At 40.2% G+C, this 26,009-nt stretch overlaps 1 protein-coding gene across 4 annotated transcripts in view; it reads left to right on the top strand.

Moving 5' to 3' along the window:
* Positions 1-26,009, top strand: part of KLHDC10 (kelch domain containing 10) — a 70,221-nt gene that overhangs the window by 31,063 nt on the left and 13,149 nt on the right. The window contains exons 2-5 of one of the 4 annotated variants that reach the window (XM_050785032.1): positions 396-482; positions 14,243-14,266; positions 20,124-20,345; positions 24,436-24,590. In XM_050785032.1, the coding sequence (XP_050640989.1) occupies positions 396-482; positions 14,243-14,266; positions 20,124-20,345; positions 24,436-24,590 (488 nt within the window). The remainder of the gene's footprint in view (positions 1-395; positions 483-14,242; positions 14,267-20,123; positions 20,346-24,435; positions 24,591-26,009) is intronic. The other 3 variants (XM_050785033.1, XM_050785034.1, XM_050785035.1) reach the window with 3 other exon arrangements.

Below are 26,009 nucleotides of genomic sequence, written 5' to 3'. Positions count from 1 at the left end.
CTCTGTTATGTCCAGTTAGTTTCAGAGCTCCATTTTGAAAATAACTGGCTTAAAAATGTCATCATTTCTAATCTGTTCATAAAGCTCCTGGTGAATTTTTGCCACAAGATGGCATTGGTGATTATTGAGTGCACATACTATTGAACCAGAATTCTGAAAAACAGTGCACAAAATTGTATTCTTTTGGGGGTAAGAGTTGAAAACCTTCATCACTGCTTATATGTTAATTTAATTTTGACTTCCAAAACAGGGTTAAATGCTACTTTACATCACTTTCTTTCTGTATTCAAGTATTGTTTTGTTTCCTGTTTTTCTGTCTTTATAACTACAGTGACTATGTATTATTTGCCATGTGTTGTATGTGTCTGACTTATTGCTGATAATTGTGGTAACAGGTAAGAAGAAAATACGATGGGACCCAGTTAGGAGGCGCTTCATTCAGTCCTGTCCCATCATAAGGATCCCTAACAGGTTTTTGAGAGGTGGGTGATAACTAGCAAGAGATCTGTGCTTCATATGGGTTAAAGGGAACTTTGAATGAATTTTCTAAACTCAAAACTCTGGTTTTTAAAAATCATCTAGCTAATGAAACAATTGGAATAAGAAAAATCTAGAACTTAATTTTAAACCTGTTGTTGGCCACAATTGGGCTTGTAAGTTTCAGGGAGTTAGAATCACTTACTGTATTATTAGATGGTAGAGATAAATCATCTCTCTGATAAAAATGGTATTCCACAGTAGCCATATTAGAAAGAATTTTGAGTGAATAATCTATAAAATATGGATGTGGGAAAGAATTTTCTAAATATGATTCTAAGGAAGAAGTAAAAGATTATGTGATGGTATAAACTAAAAAACCTCTTATGTCAAATGTCATATATTAAAAGATAAAAAAGAGAATTATTTGTAACAAAGGGGTAATATGAATATATAAAGAGTTCTTATAAACCAATAGGTTAAAAACAAATGCCCACTAGAAAAATAGGTAAAAGGATATAGAATTATCAGTTTGTTAAAAAGAAGTGCCAATAATTACGAACAAATATTTTTACTATTATTATAAACACAACAATTAAAACAATAAGATATTTTTACCTATTAGATGAGCAAAGACCAAAAATAAGAATACCCAATGTTGGCAAGGGTATGGGAAGATAAAGCTCATATATTGAAGGAAGTGTAAATTTTATACAGCTTTTCTGAAACCAATTTGGTAATATGTATTAAAAACCTTAGAAATGTTCATACCCTTTGACCTAGCAGTTTTTACTTTTAGAAATGTTGCATTCCTTCTACTTTTTATTTTTCTACTAAAACATACTCCATACTGAAAAAAGAAAATCTCAAAAGAGGGTTGAAAACTGATTCACACTATTTTTCTAGATACAACAAATTGTCACACAAGCCTACTTAATGTTGTAATTTAGACTATATTAAATTATTTACAACCCAGTGTATCTAATTTTAAGTGGAGTTTTTTTTTTTTTTTTTTTTTTTTTAAACCTAGGAAAAAATCCTGCAACTGCTATAGATGTTTCTATATCTAGTTCCTAACCTATTTTTGGCACCCGAGCTCCAGATCATGCATAAAATCAGCCGTAAAATGGGTCAAGATAAGATCCTGAAGATGGTGTACCACCTTTTAGCATGAGTAAATTTTGTTAGAAAAAATTAAGGGCCAGGCTGGGTGGCTCACACCTGTAATCCCAGCTCTTTGGGAGGCCAAGGTGAGCAGATTGCTTGAGTCCAGGAGTTCAAGACCAGCCTGGACAACACGGTGAAACCCTGTCTCTATAAAAAATACAAAAATTAGCCAGGCATGGTAGTGCACACTTACAGTCCCAGCTATTTGGGAGGCTGAGGTGGGAGGATCACTTGAGCCCAGGAGGCAGAGGTTGCAGTGAGCCATGATTGCGCCACTGCATTCCAGCCTGAGTGATAAAGTGAGACTTTTCTCAAAAAGAAAAATATTAGGTGATTTTAGTATTATATGACAGGAAAGCCATTGTACACACGGCCAAGCAGGCATGTCTAATTCTATAGCATTTTTTCTTTTTTCTATTTATAAATTAGAATGCCAATTTCCCAGTTTCCAATGAGAAATCTAACTTGTGCTGAATAAAGCATAAATTAAACTTCATTTAATTATATTAATAATTATAATTATGCATACTAAATATAAGCATAATTAAGGAATTGTTTAGGATATATAATTCAACATAATGATATAGAACATGTAAACATAAAAAATAGTGACATAACAGGTTGTTTCTGTATGGTAGGGATTTTATTTTCTTTTGTATGGTGTTTGTTTTTCAATTTTTTGATTGTGGAAAAAAAGATTGCACAGGTAAGTTTTATGGCATTGGTTATTTGTAAGCCCTCAATAGCCTCAATCAGTGGTTGAGAAAGGTGGCCCCTGACAGTACTGGAATTGAGGTGGGAGTTAACTCAGCATCAGCAACATCAGGATCACTAGTGGCCTTCTTTTAGTTCTCACCTTCTTTAACCTCTAAGTAGTGTTTGAGGCTGTTGACTACTTGCCCTTCTTAAATTTTTCTATTTTTTTGGGTTGCTGTACTGTATAGTTCTAGATGTTTTCTTCCTGCCTCTTTGATTGTTCATTCTGTTTCCTTCACTAGCTTCTTTCTTCCTGCCCCCTCAAGGTGGGTATTGCTCCAGTGTTCTGTCCTCTCCATTATCTCCTTTAGTTGTCTCATCAACTTTCACAGGCTTAACTCTCTTCGTTTGTTTGTTCGTTCATTCTGTCATTCTTTCAGTATTTCTTGATTGCTTCCTATGTACTGTGCTAGCCTGATGATCTGAGTAATAGAGAATCAGGTAAACAGACAATTACAGAACAATTTGAGTATAATTATTTGTGGTAAGTGTTCTGATGAGGTAGCATGCTATGGGAGCACACAGGAGAGGTACCTGACTCAACTTGGCTGGAGGAGGGTGACAGAGGAGTGGCCATGAGGATGACATCAGAAGGAATGTGCTTAAAGGCTGAGTAGGTATCAGCAAAGGAGGGTTGGATCCTCTCAAACCGTGGGGATCAGGCAGCTTGAGTAAAGGCATTTAAGCAAAACAGGACATGGTGCTTTTAGAGATCTAGAAAGTTCAGCACAGTGGGAAAGGGGTGGACAAAAGAGGCTGGAGAGGGCCCAGACCAAGTGGGCACCACCCAAGTGGGGTTTTCAGGATCAGATTTGGTTTTTTAGCTAATGAAGAAATTTAATTAAAGGCTAGTTATGAGATTATTAGTTATCAGTATGCAAAATGATGGAGGCTGAAATGAGGTAGTTGTAACAGGAATGGAGAGTAGGGGCCGGGCATGGTGGCCTGCACCTGCAATCCTAGCAGAGTGAAACCCTGTCTCTCTACATACACATGCACGCACGCACGTACAATTAGCCAGGTGTGGTGGGGGCATGCCTGTAGTCCCAGCTACTCGGGAGGCTGAGGCAGGAGGATTGCTTGCACCTAGGAGTTCGAGGCTGCAGTGAGCTATAATCATGCCACTGCATTCCAGTCTGGGTGAAAGAGCGAGGCCCTGTCTCATTAAAAAAAAAAAAAAAAAAGTAGAGAATTGATTTGACATATAAGGAAGTGGAAATGAAATTAGATGTAGATTTTAGGCAAAGGATAGTAAATTCAGTTTAGTTTCTTCAACCAACCAATAATAGCATTAATAGCATATCCTTTAACACTTGGTCCAAGAGTATTTCCAGGGAATCTTCCTTGGCAGGCCTCTCCCCTCTTTGTTCTGATGGCAGCCTCCGTGTACCTACCTATATCATAGCACTTATTGCACTGACTTGTAGTTGTTTACTTGGCTGTGCCTCCCATTAGACTGTAAGCTCTGTAAGGGCAGGGACAATCGGACAGTGCCTTTCATATCTTTACTCTAGTTTGTAGGATAGTGCATGTAGCAGTTATATCATATGTATTTGAGTTGAATTAAAGTATTGTAAAGGCCACTGTCAGAAAATAGGATGGGACTAACATTTTATTTTGTTCTCAACTTCTCTCTGGTATTGGTGACAGTGAACTAATGAATTGTTGAGAACATGAAAATGCTATTGTTTAATGCTTCAATAGGTTGCCTGGTTTTGTTTGTTTGTTTTTAATTATACTTTTGAAATAGCCACTTTCAAGCCTCATATTTTGGAATTCTTTGTATCACCTCTCTTGGTTCAGATTGTAGACAGTTTATGTCATAGGGCCCATTTTCTGTCACTAGATTCCTTCACTAGGTCCTACATCTTCTCTAAAACATATTTCTACCAATTAAAATTGTGGTGTAGTGAAAACAGTAATGGTGTAATGAAAACAATGGTTTTTATTATAAAATGGCAGACTTAACATACCCATTTACCTTCGCCTACTTCTCAGATGTCATTGGAAATGACAAAACAAACATAAGACAGAGAATAAATCATTGTAATTAAAAAAAAAAAGAAAAAGAAAAGGGAGACTTTGAAACTAGATTACTTGTGTCTGAATCCAGGCTTTGCCCTTTAGCATGACCTTGGGCAAGTTGCTTATTCTTTTTTTGCCTCAGTTGCCTCATATGTAAAATTAGAATGCTGATAATAGTATCTGCCTCCTAGAGTTACTATGAAGATCAAGAGAGACAGTATGTACAGAGCACTTAGGAGAGTTTATTTACATATAGCAAATGTTGAATTAATGTTCGCTATCATTATTGTTATTGTTATAATGCCAGAAGTTTTTAGAAATTTTAGGGTACTGGAAAACAATTGGAATTATATCGATGGAGGAACCATCACAGAATAAAGTGCAACCCAGAATAGATGCTCCTGTTGCATGGTAGAGGTCAGAGAGTGTCTTAATAGGGCTCTTTTCTTAAACTCTAAGCATAGAGGCAGCAAGTATAGGAACATGGAGCAGTTTAGGGGGAAAGTGGAATATCAGGGCAGGTAATGAAAAAGTTGCCTTCAAAACAGTTACTTCCCCTACTCCTTCTCTCCCTTCATATAAAGCGCCCTAGCAGTGGCATTAGTTCCAGGATAAGGCCATGAGAACAGTTCAAGGAAAGTAGATTTGCCTTGGGGAGGATTGGGCAGGCACTGGATTAAGACTGGAGGAAGGTGGCCAGGCGTGGTGGCTCACGCCTGTAATCCCAGCACTTTGGGAGGCTGAGGTGGGCGGATCATGAGGTCAGGAGATCGAGACCATCCTAGCTAACATGGTGAAACCCCATCTCTACTAAAAACACAAAAAATTAGCTGGGCATGGTGGCGGGTGTCTGTGGTCCCAGCTACTCGGGAAGCTGAGGCAGGAGAATGGCGTGAACCCGGGAGGCGGAGCTTGCAGTGAGCCAAGATCGCGCCACTGCACTCCAGCCTGGGCAACAGAGCAAGACTCCGTCTCAAAAAAAAAAAAAAAAGATACTGGAGGAAGAGTGCACAAAGCAGAGCCTTAGCGAATGGACTTCTGTAGTAGATGGATGAGAAGAGTGGAATGAGAGGAGAACAAGAAAAACAGCTCTGTCAAGGATCCATATGCATTAAAGGACAATACAGTCAAAATACAGCCTGCCAATTTTGGCAGTAATAAGGTCAAACTGCTTTCTTTTCTCCACTTGTAAAGGGAAACCTGTTTGTCAGTGTGCCACTTACCTGCAGAGACCCACACTCAGACCTTCCATCCCTCCATTTGGGTTTTGGAGGCAGATTAATACAACTGTTGAGGAAACACATGTTTCTTATAATAACTAAACAATGTAATCCTTCATTTATAATATGAGTAGGTGATAAAGGCTTACCTACATTTGAGGGAAACTAGACTTAGAAGAGACTAAAATAAACAAATAAAACAGCTGCCTATGGTAGAAACAGAGATAATGAAGAAGTAGAGTGGAACTTGAGGAAGTTCTAATCACAGGATGTATCGTTACAGAGCCAAGAGTGAATTAGATTCATAAATTTAAAAAACCAGCTTCCTGGCTGGGCGTGGTGGCTCACACCTGTAATCCCAGCACTTTGGGAAGCCAAGGTAGGTGAATCACTTGAGGCTAGGAGTTCAAGACCAGCCTAGCCAACCAACATGGTGAAGCCCCGTCTCTACTAAAAATACGAAAGTTAGCTGGTCTTGGTGGCACACACCTGTAATCCCAGCTATTCGAAAGGCTGAGGCATGAGAATCACTTGAACCTGGGAGGCAGTGGTTGCAGTGAGATGAGATTGTGCCATTGCACTCCAGCCTGGGCAACAGAGCGAGACTCTTGTCTCAAGACAAAACAAAACAAAACAAAACAAAAAATGTTTCCATGGATAAAAAGTAATGATTAATGAATTAGTTTTATATTGAATTGATTGCTGACATTAAAATTCAGTTGGAGGGTTAAACAAGACACTTAAGACCAGTTACTTTTCATAAAAATAAAATAGAGGAAATTTGCAGACTATAAAGAAGACCTACAGATAGAAAGTACATGAGGAAAATTCATCCTTTGAGGATAGATCTGAGTGATCAAGTACCCATTTCACAGGATTTACAGAAGGAAAGCTCAGACAATGGAACGGAGAAAATTTAAAAATCTGAGTTTTGGCCGGGCCAGTGGCTCAGACCTGTAATCCTAGCACTTTGGGAGGCTGAGGCGGGTGGATCACGAGGTCTGGAGTTCAAGACCAGCCTGGCCAAGATGGTAAAACCCCCGTCTCTATTAAAAATAGAAAAAAATTAGCCAGGTGTGGCAGGTGCCTGTAATCCCAGGTACTCAGGAGGCTGTGGCAGAGAATTGCTTGAACCCGGGAGGCAGACGTTGCAGTGAGCCACGATCATGTCACTGCACTCCAGCCTGGGTGACAGAGCAAGACTCAAAAAAAAAAAAAAAAAAAAAATCTGAGTTTTCACGTATAAAGGGCATGCCAAGGACCAAACAGGAAAAAATGCAAAAACAAACCAACAAAAAGTACCTCCCTATACGTTACTAAAGTACTTACTATTTCAGAGGTAGAAAACAAGTCACGTAGACTCAAAACTGAAAATCAGACTGGCATGGATTTCTCACCTGCAGCATGGTTTGCTAGAAGATAAATGCCTTCAGTGTTCTGAGGGGAAATTATTCTCAAGAGAGAATTCTGTACCCAGCCTCACTAATGTTTAAGGGGGGGAGTCAAAATAAGATCTCTGAAAGTTTGTGACATACCCCCATTTTGTGACATACCCCAAATTATTTGAAGATATACTCTGGTAAAATGAAAAATCCAGCCTGGGAGTGGTAGCTCACGCCTGTAATTCCAGCACTTTGGGAGGCTGAGGCAGGCGGATCACGAGGTCAGGAGTTCGAGACCAGCCTGGCCAACATGGTGAAACCCCGTCTCTACTAAAAATACAAAAATTAGCCGGGCATGGTGGTGGGCATCTGTAATCCCAACTACTCAAGAGGCTGAGGCAGGAGAATTGCTTAAACCCAGGAGGCGGAGGTTGCAGTGAACCAAGATCACACCACTGCACTCCAGCCTGGGCAACAGAGCAAGACTGCATCTCAAAAAAAAAAACATTATAAGAAAAATGAAATACACTTACCATTCATTAAGTGGAAGTGGATCATCATAAAGGTCTTCATCCTTATTGTTTTTACATTGAGAAAGCTGAGGAGGAAGAGGAAAAGGAGGACTTGGGCTTGCTGTCTCAGGGGTGGCAAAGACAGAGGAAAATTTGCATATAAATAGACTTGTGCAGTTCAAATTCATATTGTTCAAGGGTTAACTGTATAACATTCTGTAACTAAAATTAAACAAATTGAGAGTAGTGCTAAAGGTCCTAGAATTTTTTGTTTTAAAATTTACAGGTGTAATATTATCTACTAAAAGAAAAATTCAAATAATATAGAAATACATAGGGTGAAAAGTGAAGATCCTTATTGTAAGAATATGTAACATTTCTGCAAATCAAGTTCAAAAAAGACAGTTCAATGAGAATGTGTTAGAGGCTTGAGCAGGTGTTCTTAATCTGTTCTTGCACTGGTATAAATAAATACCTGAGACTGGGTATTTTATAAAGAAGAGGTTTAATTGACTCACGGTTCTGCAGGCTGTATAGGAAGCATGGTAGCATCTGCTTCTGGAGAGGCCTCAGAAAGCTTTTACTCATGGCAAGAGGCAAAGTGGGAGCAGGTGTCTTACATAGCAGGAGCAGGACCAAGAGGCGGTGGGGGGAGGTGCTACACACTTTTAAACAACCAGGTCTTGTGAGAACTCAGTCACTATACAGTACCAAGGAGGTATGGTGCTAAACCATTCACGAGAACTTCGCCCCCATGATCCAGTCACCTCCCACCATGCCCCATCTCCAACACTGGGGATTACAATTGAACATGAGATTTGGGTGGGGACACAGATCCAAACCATATCAGCAGGCATTTCCCAAAAGAAAAATTCAAATGGCCAATAAACATGAAAAGGTGCTCACCCTCATTGTAATGAGAGAAATGAATATTAAAACCACGAGAGCTCTACAAACTCACAGGAATTGCTAAATTAAAAAGACTGACAATGGCGATACCAAATATTGGCAAGGATGTGGAGCAACAGGAATTCTCACATGCTGCCCTTGGATATGTAAATTGGTACAGCCATTTTGAAAAACATTGTGGCTTTACCAAATGAAGGTGAAGATTTACACACATTAAGATTCAGAAATTCCATGTTTAGATTTATAACCAACAGAAATGCGAGCCCCTGTGAACTTGCAGCGTGTGCAAAAATGTTCATAGCAACATTAAGAACCACAAATTTGAAACAACCCAAAATGCCTCTTCACACAACTTAGACTGGATAAATACATTGTGATATATATTCATACAAATAAATAATATTTGGCAAGGGAAATGAACAGACCACCTCTGCTCCCCTAGAACAGGGATGAATCTCAAAAACTTAATTGTGAATAAAAAAGCCTGGAAAGAAAATATACTATATTATTCTACATACTGTTCTATTCAAATACACTTTAAAACCAGGCCAAAATAAACAGTATTGTTTAGAGATGCATACCTAGGTATAATAAAGCTATAAAAAGACAACAGATTTTTACGATTGCCCTAAAAATCAGGAAGCAGGATACTCTAGAAGTGAAGGGAGGTTGGAGGGTGTGATCAAGATGGGCAGGCAGAGGATTTCTGGGTGCTGACAGTATTCTGTTTCTTGACCTGGATGATGGTTATTTGACCTATTTTAATAATTTGTTAAGCTCTTTATACAGTATTCTGTTCCTTGAGCTGGATGGTGGTTACTTGAGCTGGATGGTGGTTACCTGTTCTGTTTTTAATAATTTGTACATTTAAGGCTGGGTGCCGTGGCTCACGCCTGTAATCCCAGAACTTTGGGAGGCTGGATCACCTGAGGTTGGAAGTTTGATACTAGCCTGACCAACATGGTGAAACCCTGCCTCTACTAAAAATACAAAATTAGCTGGGCCTGGTGGCGTAAGCCTGTAATCCCAGCTACTCGGGAGGTTGAGGCAGGAAAATCGCTTGAACCCGGGAGATGGAAGCGGTAAGCCAAGATCACACCATTGCACTCCAGCCTGGGCAACAACAGTGAAACTCCGTCTCAAAAAAATAAATTAATAATAATTTGTACATTTATATTTATGTAAATTCTAATGCATGCCATATTTAACAATAAAAGGAGTTAAATTTAAAAAGCAAAGATCCTGCCTCACATCTTCACTCAACCACCATCAACAGGCCAGTCTTTCCAGATGTGGTTCTTTCTGAAGAGTGTTAAAAAAATAAAAGTTTGTTTTCCAGAAAGTATTAGGGGTAATAAGATACAGATCTTTGTAGGGGAAAAAAGAAAGCTTATTTCAATAAAATCAGAAAAGTGGGAAAATAAAGCAAGAAAGAGTGGTAAATAAAAAATACATAAGATTGCAGGGACAAATCTAAATAAGAAATCAAGATCAAATGGACCTTATCTGTGGAATGTATTTAGTTTACTACTTTAATAGGCTTAAAGAAAAAGTGTGACTTTGCTGTATTAAATAAAGCATTTAATAAAATTTGACATTTAATGTGCTCATTTTGTTAAAATGCAACCAGTACCCTTATGACATATATGCTTTTCTGTATGTTACATTTGAATACAAACTTTGTGTTGGGTGCACAGTGGCTCATGCCTGTAATCCCAGCCCTTTGGGAGGCTGAGGCAGGAGGATCTCTTGAGCCCAAGAGTTGGAGACCAGCCTGGGCAACACTCTGTCTCTAAAAAAAAAACTGAGAAATTAGCCGGGTATGGCGGCACACACCTGTGGTCCCAGCTACTTGGGAGGCTGAGATGAGAGGATTACTTGAACCTGGGAGGTCAAGGCTACAGTGAGCAGTGATTGCACTGCTACATTCCAGCCTGAGCAACAGAGCAAGACCCTGTCTCAAAAATAAATAAACAAACCCGACATCCATTCCTGGTAAGGGAAAACATTCTTATGCATCCAGGGATAAAAGATTTATGACAGAATACTATAGAAAACCAGTAGTAAATATCATATATGATGTATCATTTATTGATAAGAAACCAATAGCAAACATAATATATAATGGCAAAACCTTACCAGTATCCTCATTAAAGTAAAAAAAACAAGACAAAGATGTCAACTGTCATCTCCACTATTCAACCTTGTTCTGGAGTTTTCAGCCAATACAGTAGAAGACCAGGAAAAAAGAAAAAAAAAAAAAAAAAAAAAAAGCACACATATTGGAAAGGAAGAGCTAAAGTTGGCATTAATAACAGATTATCTGATTATCTACCTATAAAATTCAAGATAATTCATGATAACTAATACTAGAGTTCAGAAAATTGACTGGACAAAAACTTGTAAAAACCACCTTCTTATATATTAACAGCAACCAATTAGAAAATAACAGAAGTATCTAGTTACAATTGTATGGAAATGTATAAAGTACTTAGAAATAAAAAAACAAGAAAACAATGAAACTATTGATGAAATACAAAAACTAGCTTGGGCGACCAGGTGCCATAGTTCATGCCTGTAATCCCAGCGCTTTGGGAGGCTGAGGTGGGCGGATCACCTTGGGTCAAGAGTTCAAGACCAGCCTGGACAGCATGACGAAACCCAGACTCTACTAAAAATACAAAAATTAGCTGGGCGTCGTGGCGCACGCCTGTAATCCCAGCTACTCAGGAGGCTGAGGCAGGAAAATTGCTCGAACCCAGGAGGCGGAGGTTGCAGTGAGCCAAGATAGCGCCACTACACTCCAGCCTGGGCGACAAGAGTGAGGCTCCGTCTCAAAAAAAAAAAAAAAAAAAAAAAAAAAACAGACGCAGTGGTCCCTGCCTGTAGTCCCAGCTACTCTGGAGGCTGAGACTGGAGAATGGCTGGAACCCGAGAGGCGGAGGTTGCAGTGAGGTGAGATCACGCCACTGCACCCCAGCCGGGGGACAGAGCAAGACTCCGTCTCCAAAACAGAACAACCCCCTCCCGGAAAAAAAAAAAAAAATAGCTGGTTGAATTCGCGTGCGCCTGCAGTCCCAGCTACGCCAGAGGCTGAGGTGGGAGAATCGCCTGAACCCGGAGGCGGAAGTTGCAGTGAGCGGAGATCGCACCACTGTACACCAGCCTGGGCGACAGAGCGAGACTCATCTCAAAAAAAAAAAAAAAAAAAAAAAACTGTATTCACGGACATCAAAAAAGACAAGAATAAATGGCTAGGGATTATGTTCCTTAATGGGTTATCCCAGATAAAATCCTCAAGGGACTTTTTAAAAATTGAATTTTAATTCCCGTAGAACTTCCGGTTTAACAGAAAAATTGCAAAAATGGTGGAAATTCTCCCGTATCCTGGCCGGGCACGGCGGCTCACGCTTGTAATCCCAGCACTTTTGAAGGCCGAGGCGAGTGGATTGTTTAAGCTCAGGCATTACCAGCCTCAAGACCAGCCTGGGCAACGAGGCGAAACGCCATCTCTACCAAAAATACAAAAAAAAATAGCTGGGCGTGGTGGTGCGCACCTGTGGTCCCAGCTACTCATCAGGATGCTGAGGTGGAAGGATTGCCTGAGCTCCAGAGGTGGAGGTTGCAGTGAGCTGAAATTGCGCCACTGCACTCCAGCCTGGGCGACAGAGCGAGACCCCATCTCAAAAAAAAGAAAAAAATATTTATCCTGTATCTACCCAGATGCCCCAAATGTTATTTTGTCTTTTACTTTATCCTGCTCCCTCACCTCTCTCCCTTCCCCCGTTTATACACAATACGTATGTGCATGCATATTTTTCTGTTTCAACCATTTGGAAATTGCAGACATGATGTCTTCCTCTCTCTCTCTCTTTTTTTTTTTTTTTTTTGAGACAGGGTCTCGCCCTGTCGCCCAGGCTGAAGTGCAACGGCGCGATCTCAACTCACTGCAGCCTCCGCCTCCCAGGTCCAAGTGATTGTTCTGCCTCAGCCTCCCGAGTAGTTGAGACTGCAGGTGTGCGCCACCACACCCTGTATTTTTTTAGTAGGGTCAGGGTTTCACCATGTTGACCAGGCTGATCTCGAACTCCTAACCTCAAGTGGTCCACCCGCCTTGGCCTCCCACAGTGCTGGAATTACAGATGTGAGCCACCGAGCCCAGCAGATGTCTCTTTTTTTTTTTTTTAATTTTTTAAAAATTAAATTTTTTTTAGAGGTGAAGTTTTGTTCTATCACCCAGGCTGAAGTGCAGGGGTGCAATCATAGCTTACTGCACTCAAGCAATCCTCCAGCCCACCTTAGCCACCCATGTAGCTGGGACTACAGGAATGCACCACCATGCCCGGCTGATTTTTTTTTGGCGGGGTCAGTAGAGATAGGGTTTCACTATTTTGCCATATCTCTTTATGTCTGTGTACCAAAGTGTTTGCGCCTGAAAAACAGACATTCTCTTCCATAACTGCAGAACCTGTATCAAAATTAGGCATCAACACTGATTATTAACCCTATAAATAATAGGTAAAATTAATACTAGTATATAAGTTACAGACCTTGTTTCAGATTTTGCCATTATTATTTTGCCACTATCCTAATATTGTTCTTTTTGTTTGTTTGTTTGTTTTGAGATGGAGTCTCGCTCTGTCACCCAGGCTGGAGTGCAGTGGTGCAATCCTGGCTCACTGCAACTTCCACCTCTCAGTTTCAAGTAATTCTCATGCCTCAGCCTCCCAAGTAGCTGGGATCACAGGCGCCCACCACCACTCCCGGCTAATTTTTGTATTTTTAGCAGAGATAGGGTTTCACCATGTTAGTCAGGCTGGTCTCGAACTCCTGACCTCAGGCAACCTGCCCGCCTCACCTCCCAAAGTGCTGGGACTATAGGCATGAGCCACCGTGCTGGGCCAATAATGTTCTTTAATAGCAGTAAAAAATCCAAGATTGTGTGTTGCATTCTGTTGTCATGTGTCTTTAGCCTCCTTCAGTGTTGAACAGTTTCTCAGCCTTTTTTTTTTTTTGACACTGATATTTTTGAACAGTTGCAGGCTAGGTACATTGTAAAATGTCCCTTTGAGTTTCTCCCCGTTTTCTCATAGTTACATTCAGCTTATGTATCTTTGGCAGGACTACCACTGAAATAATAATGTGGTCATCTCATTGCACATGATGTTGATTAATTTGTCCCATTACTGGTGATGTTAATTGTGATCACCTGGATAAGATGCTGTCTGTCCATGGGACTTTTTATAGACTTAACAAACTCATTCTAAAATTAATTGCAAAAGTAAATGGAGAAAAATAGCTGGACGTTTTTGGGAAAAAGTAATACAAAAGGGAATTTGTTCTAAATATTGAAAGATAGTTCAAAGCTATAATAATTAAAACAATGTGGTAATGAGGGCCAGGCATGGTGACTCACACCTGTAATCCCAGCACTTTGGGAGGCCCTGTGGTAGGAGATGCTTATATAACCAACAAGTAATATTGTGGGTTAGTGTGAATGGATTGCTTTGGTCTGAGCAACTTGGGCTCTGAGAGTAGTAAAAAGTTCTACCTGCCGTTTGGGGGATATGGGAGAGCTAACTGGATCAGACTTCCTTGGCTTTCCTTGAGACTTCTAGGTCCAACAGAAGACCTGTCTTTTGTGGTAGAGGTAATTGTGGCCTTTATATTTGGAAAGAAGTAACCAGTTACATTGATTTGTCATTTAGGCTGTTTGATATTTATAACTAATGAATACTTTTAACAATAAGTTTTTTTTTTTTTTTTAAATGGCCTCACCACAAATGTTCATTAGCACATCTGGAGGTGGCTACATCTTGTAAGTAATAGACTTATTAAGCAATAAATGTTATGTACTACTTTATTTACAAGCTTTTGCATTTAAGCTTCTGTGATGTTCTTTTTTATATTTACATATTGTTTATATATATTTACATTCATATATTCTTAAAGGCAAGAAATTTTGTGTCCAAGGGCATTAGACCTGAATATTGGGATTTTCCTAATTCTACTCTAGAACCTGTCGATTTAGTATATGATAAAGATGGCATTTCAAATAAGTATAGGAGGGGTGGCTTTCTTTAAGTCGTTTGGGAACAGTAGCCTGTTTATTTTGGGAGGAAAAATTAGAGCCCTACCTTATACAACACACAAAAATATTAATTCTGATGTATTCAAATTCTGAATATAAAAAATCAAAACCTGAAATTATTCAGAATAAATGAGAATATCTTAATCATTTTATAATGATGCAGAGGTGAATGAAATACAGAACAAGGGAGCTGTAAAAGACAAGATAGAGAGACTCAAAACCTCTGTATGTTAATAGATGCCATAAACAAAAGACAAGGAGCAAGCTGGAAGAAATAAATATAAATAAAGAATTTGGAGTCGGGCAAGGTGGCTTATGCCTGTGATCCCAGCACTTTGGACGGCTGGGGCAGGAGGATCATTTGAGCTTAGATTAGATGTTCAAGACCAGCCTGGGCAACATAATGATACCTCATCTCTACAAAAAAAATTTTAAAAGTAGCTAGTTGTTGTGGCTCATGCCTATAGTCCCAGCTGCTTTAGATGCTGAGGTGGGAGGATCACTTGAGGAAGAGAGGTTGAAGCTGCAGTGCGCTGTGATTATGCCACTACAGGGTCTCACTCAGCCTGAGTGACAGAGTAAGACCCTGTCTCAAAGGAAAAAGAAAAAAAACTTCCACAATGGTGAGAAGACAATCTAATAGATCTAAAAAGTAGGCAAAGGAGATGATCGGGGAGTTCCAAAAAGAAGAAATACAAATGGGCCAATAAACATGTGAACTAGTAAAATAAGGGAAATGCAAATTAACCTGACACCAGTTTGTACCCATCAGATTGGCACAAATTTGAGAAGGTTAAAGAGCATGAAGAAGTAGGCACTCGCATAACATTGCTGGGAGTAGAAATTGGTCCATTCTATTTGCAGAGCAGTGTGGCTCTGTAAGAGTGTTATATCTATACACATTTTTTTGTTTTGTATTTTTTATTTTTTCTATAAAAATTTTAAATGCATATTCCTTTGACCTAGAAATTCTACTTCCAGTAATTCTCATACATTTGCATACAAATATATGTAGAGGAAGCTTTGTTACAATATTATTTGTAATAGTGGAAACATTGGAAACAACCTTCTGTCGCATTATCTCAGACAGCTAGCTTCTTTCTGCCTTTGGACTAGAAACTAAAACCTGTTTCCCTGGTTACTATAAGTTCCTGCTTTCTCCCTGGGGTAAAGAGCAACTCCTTGTGACATGGAAGAGAGGATGGGTCAGACTTCACAGGGACATAATCCTTTAGCTTCATGTTCCCTTCTGGATATTAAATGTTTACCTGTGAATACAGGCTCTGTTTTAATTTTTTGCTTTTACATTTTCCACTGGGAGCTCCTGAATCAGGTAAACCAATTCTATGGTAGATTTTATTAGCAGCAAGTAATTTTTAGGAAAATGGGATTTGCACATGGAGAATTTGGGGGAGGATTTAGAGAGCTGCTTTAGAGCCTGAAACACAGTTTCAGTTTTGTCAAGGTTGAGGAGCCTGTGCTATATTTCGCCTAATAAAAATTAATGCTTAGTCTCCACGGCATTAACCCAGACAAATTCCCATGGTTTATCTAAAATGAAATGACTTTTAGTCACTCCTGGGCTATAAATATGAGAAAGAAATCTGTAGTTACTGGCGAGAGAGAAAGAGGAGTTGCCTTTTTACTCTCATCTATGAGATTCCTTGACAAGATGTTTAATATTTATCAAATATTGATTAGATGCTCTTTACCCAAAAATGTGATTTGCAGAGATCGTGAAATTATTAACAGAAGCCAACAGTTGGGCTGGATCAGCACTGTGTCAGAAATAGGTGAACCACAAAATTAAAATTCTTCCAGTATCCACATTTAAAAAAGTAAAACAGGTAACATTAATTTTAATATTTTTATTTAACCCAGTATATTAAAAATACCATTTCAACATATAATCAATATAAAAACTAATAATTTTACATTCATTTTTGGGTACTAAGTCTTTGAAATCCAGTGAGTATTTTCCATGTGAAGCACAGCTCAGTTTGGACCACCCACATTTCAAGTGCTCGGGAGCCATGTGTTATAGCTCATGGCTACTGACTTGGGCTGTGCAGGCTGGACTGTAAGCTCCCGAGGACAGAGGTAGTCATTGCCTTATCATTGTACCCCAGCACCTAGCACAGTACGTGGTACTTACTACATAGCCAGTGTCCAATAATAACTTTTTTTTTTTTTTTTGAGATGGAGTCTCACTCTGTCGCCCAGGCTGGAGTGCAGTGGTGCAGTCTTGGCTCACTGCACGCTCTGCCTCCCAGGTTCACGCCATTCTCCTGCCTCAGCCTCCCGAGTAGCTGGGACTACAGGTGCCCGCCACCATGCCTGGCTAATTTTTTGTATTTTTAGTAGAGACAGGGTTTCATCGTGTTAGGATGGTCTCGATCTCCTGACCTCATGATCCACCTGCCTCGGCCTCCCACAGGGCTGGGATTACAGGCGTGAGCCAATGGGCCCGGCCCGAAACCATCTTTTCACAGACCCCTCAACTGTGTAATCCATGTGAATTATATTTGTCACGGAAATAGTTGGCAGTAAACTTGTAACATTACCTTCCCTGCTGTACAGCCATTTAGAGAAAAATGTAGAATAGACTGCATTTCTTTTCATATTTGCCCAAAAGCAGCTTTAAAAATTATCTGTTGGCTTCAGGTAATACAACAAATGACAGAGATTTTTTAGAGTTGCTGTCTGCTGACCATAGCAACTCTGTTAGATTTCGTCTTTAAATTTGTCTTGCTAATTCTTAGAAAGAAGCATTTGTGTCTTGAGAAGAAGATTGCGTAATCCAACACCCATTCCCTAAACCGTGTATCTCTTAGGCATAAATAATATCAAAGTCCACTGAGAGTTGGACACTGTTTTAATCATCCCTGTCACTGTTTACTTTGGCCTGATGTTGAAGTCAATCAAACTTTTAGTACCTGTTACAGATCTCCAACTGTTTAGGTGTTGTGGGTGATACAGGATAATTATTATACATGATCTTTGCCCTTGAGGAGCTTATAATCTATTTGGAAAAGAAAAACAAACTGACAAAATGCATAGAGAAAAATAAATGCCAAATAAGTTGATTTCCCGTTTATCTAGTGTTTGCTGTGTGCCCAAGGCTTGGTTATACAAAGGTGAATACAAATGTATTCCTTTTCCCTCAAATAGCTCACAGCCTCCTAGAAAGTTACATGTGTAAGCCAATAAACGTTTTAACATGACAAATCTAACAAATCTTTGAAGTGCAGTAATAATATCCCAATATGCAAATGAGGGAGCTGAGACTAAGTGAAGGTCAGTGACTTGCTCAAAGTAGCAATTAGAAAGAATCTGGATTCAAACTTAGACATTTATAGGAGCTCTTATTTTTTCTTCCACACCACACTTTCTGTTTCAAGAGTCCTAAAAAGAGAAATTGAGTTCGTCATTTAAGGCAAATCATAGCTCAGTAAATTTGCCAACTGATTATAGTTTGTCTGATATTCATGTATTTACATAGTTAAGGTGTGATCTTATTGTATATGTATACACTAATATATGAGTAGTATGGTACTGAACTGGAAGGGTCCTAGGGTTTTATTGATGAGAAGGGTGGTGTGCACTAGACTTAGGTATTTCCACAAGTAGGGATTCATGGGTAGGTAGGTAGACTAGGCCAAGGTATAGGGGAGAAACTCTGGGCTTTCCAGGCAGAAAGAAGTGTGAGAAGTTGACAGTAGGACAAGGTTAGTAGGAGGAAAGCTCTAACATGTTGGGCAGGGGACTTGGTACTTGAGTGGTGAGGAACCATCAAAGACTTTCAAACACGACTAACAGGTTGGACGTCAGTGACTCAGTGATTCACTGTTTTTTAGTTGCTCTCAATCTGTGCACAATTTCAGCTCTTGTTTAAAAATATAACCTTAGAAAGTGAGATTTTGATTTTTTTTTTTTTTTTTTTTTTTGAGACGGAGTCTCGCTCTGTCGCCCGGGCTGGAGTGCAGTGGCCGGATCTCAGCTCACTGCAAGCTCCGCCTCCCAGGTTTACGCCATTCTCCTGCCTCAGCCTCCCGAGTAGCTGGGACTACAGGCGCCCGCCACCTCGCCCGGCTAGTTTTTTGTATTTTTTAGTAGAGACGGGGTTTCACGGTGTTAGCCAGGATGGTCTCGATCTCCTGACCTCGTGATCCGCCCGTCTCGGCCTCCCAAAGTGCTGGGATTACAGGCTTGAGCCACCGCGCCCGGCCGAGATTTTGATTTTAAAAAGCAAATATAGAAGGCCTATGTTAGGTTGGTAATAAATGTTTGTATAACATGTTTATTAGGTGTCTAGTGTTGTCCTAAATATTAACTTTATACTAGTATCTATTACCAACATATAAAAGTACATTCATCTTTAGGGTCACAACTATAGTAGCTTCTTATTCCATCCACTATGTATTTAAGCATCTTTGTTTCTAAAGTTAGGCAAGGGTTTGTGTAGATTGGTACAAACATTTTAAGGATAACAGAAATTATAATAAACTTTTTTTGTGTTTTTTTTTTTTTTTTACTCTAAAATAACCTTGAAGTAATTTTTAGTAAACTAGTTGAGGCTGGACGTGGTAGCTTACGCCTGTAATCCCAGCACTTTGGGAGGCCAAGGCAGGCGGATCACCTGATGTCAGGAGTTCGAGACCAGCCTGGCCAACATAGTGAAACCCCGTCTCTACTGAAAACACAAAAATTAGCCAGGCATGGTGGCGGACACCTGTAATCCCAGCTACTTGGGAAGCTGAGGCAGGACAATCACTTAAACCTGGGAGGCAGAGGTTGCAGTGAACTGAGATCGCGCCACTGCACTCCAGCCTGGGTGACAGTGAGAGTTGGTCTCAAAAAAAAAAAAAAAAAAAAAAATAGTTGATATAATTTAGACTTCAGGACACTTTCAAATATAAATTGTAGAAACAGCTTTTCTTAGTAAAGCTCTTAATAGGATGAAAGATGCTCTCTAAGATAAATGTAAGAAGATTATTTGTTAACCACCATAAATCCAGGATGTTAAAGTCAAAATTTTACTGTAACTCCTTAACAGCCAGTTTTCATTTTAACTGTATAATTATATCTTGTGGAAAAATCATAGATTTTATGTGTGTGTATTTTTATTTATACATGACTCATTCACATTTGTGATTATATTTATTTAGTTCTCTAATGTTCACAGTTTAATTTAGTTGGCCTGTGTTTTTTTCTCCTCTGAGGAAATTAGAAAATTTGTCCTGTTAGCTTTTGGATTATTAAACCCTTCCTCCTTCTTTTCTTGAAAATTTCAAGTTATCAGCCATTTTCTTGAATTTATCATGCTTTTTACAGTTATCAAAATCTGAAGGTAGTCATAAAAAATAGAAGTAGAGACTAGCTCCTTAAAATCTTAAGTAGTATGTGTGAATAAGAAGTGTTATTAAGAGGTATATCCATGTTATAAATCTAAACAAATAAGAAGTATATCCATGTTATAAATCTTTCCTGATCCCCTTTTAAGGCTAAAATGATTGTTACCTAATTTTGTTTGTGCTTTTAAACTGGTAGGACACCTGTGGAAAACTGTCCTCTTCTCTCCTAGGCCACAGACCTCCACCAGCACGAAGTGGACATCGTTGCGTGGCAGATAATACCAACCTATATGTGTTTGGAGGTTATAACCCAGATTATGATGAATCGGGAGGGCCTGATAATGAAGACTATCCTCTCTTCAGGGAACTCTGGAGGTATCATTTTGCTACAGGAGTATGGCACCAGATGGGCACAGATGGCTACATGCCCCGGGAATTGGCATCTATGTCACGTGAGTGCAAGCAGTTCGTAACTCCTGACTTTATGAAATGTCTGAGAAGCCAGGTTCAGTGTCCCATATTCCTTGTTAATAATTTATAACACCGTATTGTGATTTTGCCCTGTTGGTGGATAGGCTTTTTACTGGGGTAATAACATAATATGGTGATTCTAAATTATTTGGGTCCTGATTTTGAATTCAGCTTGTCAGGTGAGTTTTAGCTTTAATTTCCTAACTTGTAAAATGGGATTAATAATATCCTAGAGGGTTCAATATAAAGTATCACGTATATGTTAGGCAAAATGTAGTAGAAGGTCAACATATGGGGCTTAGGACGATGACAGTTAATAGCTATTGAGCAAAGTACAGGCATACCACGATACAGAGATATCGTGGTTTAGTGCCAAACCCCCACAATAAAGCGAGTCACACAACGTTTTTGGTTTCGTAGTGCATATAAAGTTATGTTAACGCGATGCACTAGTCTCTTTAGTGTGCAATAGCATTATATCTAAAAAAGTACATACCTTAATTAAAAATACTTTATTGCTAAAAAGTGCTAACAACCAACTGAGTCTTCGGCAAGTTGTAATCTTTTTGCTGGTGGAGGGTTTTGTCTTGATGTCGGAGGCAGCTGACTTATCAGGGTGGTCGTTGCTAAAGGCTGGGGTGACTGTGGCAGTTTCTTAAGACAACATGGAAGTTTGCTCCATCAATTGGCTCTTCCTTTCACAAAAGATTTCTCTGTAGCATGTAATGCTGTTTGATAGCATTTTACCCAGAGTAGAACTTCTTTCGAAATTGGAGTCAAATCCTCTCAAACCCTGCTACTGCTTAATCGACTAAGTTTATGTGATATTCTAAATCCTTATTTGTCATTTCAACAGTGTTCCCAGCATCTTCATTAGGAGTAGATTCTATCTCAGGAAACCACTTTCACTGAGCACAGTGACTCATGCCTGTAATCCCAGCACTTTGGGAGGCTGAGGCAGGAGGATCACTGGAGCCCAGGAGTTGAAGACCAGCTTGGGCAACATAGTGAGACCTTTTCTTTACAAAAAATACAAAAATTAACCAGGCGTGGTGCTGCACGACTGTATTCCCAGCTACTTGGGAGGCTGAGGTGGGAGGATGGCTGGAGCCCAGGAGGTTGGGCTGCAGAAGCTGTGCTCATGCCACTGCATTCCAGCCTGAGTGACAGAGTAAGACCCTGTCTCAAAAAAAAAAAAAAAAAAGAAAAAGAGGCCGGGCATGGTGGCTCACACCTGTAATCCCAGCACTTTGGGAGGCTGAGGTGGGTGGATCACAAAGTCAGGAGTTTGAGACCCAGCCTGGCCAACATGGTGAAACCCTGTCTCTATAAAAAATATTAAAAAAAAAAAAAAAATTAGCTGGGCATGGTGGCAGGCGCCAGTAATCCCAGCTACTGGGGAGGCTGAGGCAGGAGAATCGCTTGAACCTGGGAAGGTGGGGGTTGCAATAAGCCAAGATCGCCCCACTGCACTCCAGCCTGGGCAATAAGAGTGAGACTCCGTTTCAAAAAAATAAAAAAATTAAAAATTAAAAATCTGTTGTTTAGTGTAGCCACTTAGCTGGATCTTTTGCATAACTTGCTGCAGCTTCTACATCAGCACTTGCTGCTTCACTTTGTACTTTTATATATTGGAGATGGCTTCTTTCCTTAAACTTCTTGAACCAACCTCTGCTAGCTTCCAACATTTCTTCTGCAGCTTCCTTACCTCTCCCCACCTTCATAGAGTCGAAGAGAGTCAGGGCCTTCCTCTGAATTAGGCTTTGCCTGAAGGGAATGTTGTAGTTGATCGTCTGTCCACTTAAACTTTCTGCACTATCAGCAATAAGGCTGTTTTGCTTCCTTATCATTCGTGTGTTCACTGGAGTAGCACTTTTAATTTCCATCAAGAGCTTTTCTTTGCATTCACAACTTGGCACTAACTGTTGGGTGCAAGAGGCCTAGCTTTCAGCCTCTTTGCTTTCCACATGCCTTCCTCACTAAGCTTAGTCAATTCTAGCTTTTGATTTAAAGTTAGATACGGTAGACTCTTCTTTTCACTTTATTACTCAGAGGTAAGGTTATTCACTGGCCTAATTTCAATCTTGTTGTGTCTCAGGGAATAGGGAGGCCTGAGGAGAGGGGAAAAAGATGAGGGAATGGCTGATTGGTGCAGTCAAAACTCTCACAGCATTTATTGATTAAGTTCACTGTCTTATACGGGCGTGGTTCATGGCGCCTCAAAACAGTTACAATAGTAACATCAAAGATCACTGATAAGTGCTGGCGTGGTGGCTCAGGCCTGTAATCCAGCAATTTAGGAGGCCAAGGCGGGAGGACCACTTGAGGCCGGGAGTTCAAGACCAGCGTGGGCAATGTAGCAAGACCCTGCCTCTTAAAAAAAAAAAAAAAAATTAGCTGGGCATAGTGGCCTGTACATAGAGTCCCAGCTACCTGGACATCTGAGGTGGGAGGATCGCTTAAGCCCAGGAATTCAAGGCTGCAGTGAGCCATGTTCATGCCACTGCACTCCAGCTAGGCAACACAGCAAGACTCTGACTCAAACAAATAATAAATAAAGGCTAGGTGTGGTGCCTCACCCCTATAATCCCAGCACTTTGGGAGGCCGATGTGGGTGGATTGCTCGAGCCCAGGAGTTCAAGACTAGTCTGGCCAACAATAGCAAAACCCCATCTCTACAAAAAAATACAAAAGTTAGCCAGGCGTGGTGGCACAAACCTGTAGTCCCAGCTACTTGGGAAACTGAGGCAGGAGGATCACTTGAATCCCGGAGGTCAAGGCTGCAGTAAGCTGTGATCGTGTCACTCCACTCCAGCCTGCGTGACAGAGCGAGACCCTGCCTCTCAAACAAACAAAGAAAGAGTTACAAAAAAAAAAAAAAAGCCAGCCGGGCATGGTGGCTCACACCTGTAATCCCAGCACTTTGGGAGGCCAAGGCAGGTGGATCACCTGAGGTCAGGAGTTTGAGACCAGCCTGGTCAATGTGACAAAACCCCATCTCTACTAAAAATACAAAAATTAGCTGGGCTTGGTGGTAGGCACCTGTAATCCCAGCTACTAGGGAGGCTGAGGCAGGAGAATCGCTTGAACCTGGGAGGTGGAGGTTGCAGTGAGCTGAGATCATGCCACTATACTCCAGCCCGGGCGACAGATCAAGACTCCGTAAAAAAAAAAAAAAAGCCCCTGAAATAACATAGGAGCACTGTTTCGAGAGAGAGAGAGAAAGAGAGAGAGCGTATGTATGAGTGAAGAGAATACGTGTGTACGTGTGTGTGTGTATGTATGTGTGTGGTGGCAGGAACAAAAGAGCTACAGGAGGAAGAACACCAAAGTTGCCTGCTGGATATTGGTGTGTTTTGTTTTATCTGGTAGAGCATTAAAATGACAGAAATCATAATTTTAAATGTAGAGATCATTTTCCTGGCAAAAACAGAATGTCCCTTTAATCCCTTTATTTGAAGTCCCCTTGGGTCTTTGCTAAGGCAAAGATGATGCTTCATTTTTCTCTACTTTGCTGCATACTTGAACTGTCTTGAGCAGCAGTGGTATACTGGGTAGACTGTAGTTCATACAACTCAATATTGTTATACAGAGTATTTAGTGAATTCCATAAATATGTATTGAATATGTCATATATGCCTACCAATGAACTATATGATAGAGCCCATATAGTGATATTCAATCTTTTTCTGCAGAACTTTGTAGTATAGGCCATGTACCCCTTATCTGAAATGCTTGGGACCAGAAGTGTTTTACATTGCAGATTTTTTTTTTGAATATTTGCATTGTACTTAGCATCCCAAATCCAGAACTTTGAAATCCAACACGTTCCAGTGAGCATTTCCTTTAAGCATCATTGTTGGTGCACAAAAAGTTTCGGATTTTGAAGTATTTTAGATTTCAGATTTTCAGATTTGGTACGCTCAGCTACTAGTTAGATGTCAGTGATTTGAGCTATCTTATGAGATCATTAAAGCAGATATGTGTTAGCTTCTCAGATATTCTGGGTTTATGTGGGAACACATTGCAGGTAGCCATTTGTGAATGGAACTTGTGCTTCTCCTTCCTCAGTTGTGCTGCATGGAAACAACCTGTTAGTGTTTGGAGGTACGGGCATCCCATTTGGAGAGAGCAACGGCAATGACGTCCATGTGTGTAATGTGAAGTATAAGAGATGGGCTTTGCTCAGCTGCCGGGGGAAGAAACCCAGTCGTATATATGGACAGGTACCAATCTGTGGCCAGTTATGGTGTATTTGTTCATATTTTTCTAGTCTGGGGATGGTGTTAGAATATTTATAATTGTTACCATTTTATTTTAATGGAGAAGAGTTATTTGTGGTTAGTACTTGATTTTTTAGTTCTGATATGAAATTATAATTTGTAAATCTGGTTACTTGCCATGTTCTGTTCTTTTCTTTCCTTTCCTTTTTTTTTTTTCACTTTCTGTTTCTAATTCAACTTAAGGTCAGGATATACACCTGTATGGAAGTTCCTTTAAGTGTTAGAACCCCACCTCCACCTCCACCCTCACCCCCAGTGAGAGATTGGGCTCCACTATGGCCTGGGTCCTGGTCATTTTTAGAGTGATTCTTGAGTAGATGAGAAAGCACTTGGTGAAGAAACTTTTACGTGGATCTGAGCTAAAACATACATACATTTTGTAGAGATTAGTTTAGGTTCCAGCACTTCAAACCTTAGGTCTGAAAAGTTATATCCAGAAAGATAGGGAGCAACCCACCATACATCAGAGACTCTTTGAGAGTCTAAGCTTAAAACAACCAAGCTTTGACTTCTTTCTTGACTTGCCAGCATTAGTACTGATAAACAGCTTCTGAGCTTAACTTCAAAGGAGCACATACTAGACAATTTCGTTGCTTCCACAGGAGGCATTTAAACTATAAGAAGTGGCCATAACAATGGCTGAAACTTTCATTGAAAAGAGTCCTTTGGAAAACGTCAGGTTCCTTGAACTGCTAACTAGGGTTTCTACTTAGGAGATTGCAGTGGCTTATTTTCATATCTGCTGCTTCTTGAGAGCATTTTACTTCAGACTGCTTATAGGGAGAAGCAGCTTTCAACGGAAATGCTTATATGTGCCCATAAGCATTTCTAGCATGGGCTAGAAATTATTTGGTCGGCCAGGACCCTTAAGAATCATCTTGGCCGGGCGCGGTGGCTCAAGCCTGTAATCCCAGCACTTTGGGAGGCCGAGACGGGCGGATCACGAGGTCAGGAGATCGAGACCATCCTGGCTAACACGGTGAAACCCCGTCTCTACTAAAAAAATACAAAAAACTAGCCGGGCGAGGTGGCGGGCGCCTGTAGTCCCAGCTACTCGGGAGGCTGAGGCAGGAGAATGGCGCAAACCCGGGAGGCGGAGCTTGCAGTGAGCTGAGATCCGGCCACTGCACTCCAGCCTGGGCGACAGAGCGAGACTCCATCTCAAAAAAAAAAAAAAAAAGAATCATCTTGGCAGGTAGGACTTGCTTTCCAGTTGAGTAAAGCTTTCCTTTCCAAAGGTGTTTTCCAGGTTCTTAAAATAATCTCTGGGTTCTCTAAAATCTTCTTTTAAGAGTCTGATACATTAAAAGATTAAAAAGTACAAGAGAATTTCATAAAACCTGATTTGGAGGTGTCTGGTAA

This window comes from Macaca thibetana, chromosome 3, assembly GCF_024542745.1.
Source record: "Macaca thibetana thibetana isolate TM-01 chromosome 3, ASM2454274v1, whole genome shotgun sequence".
In the NCBI taxonomy this organism is placed as follows: Eukaryota; Metazoa; Chordata; class Mammalia; order Primates; family Cercopithecidae; genus Macaca; species Macaca thibetana.
Note: the sequence above shows the minus strand (reverse complement) of the source record. Positions and strands in the feature narration are given on the sequence as shown.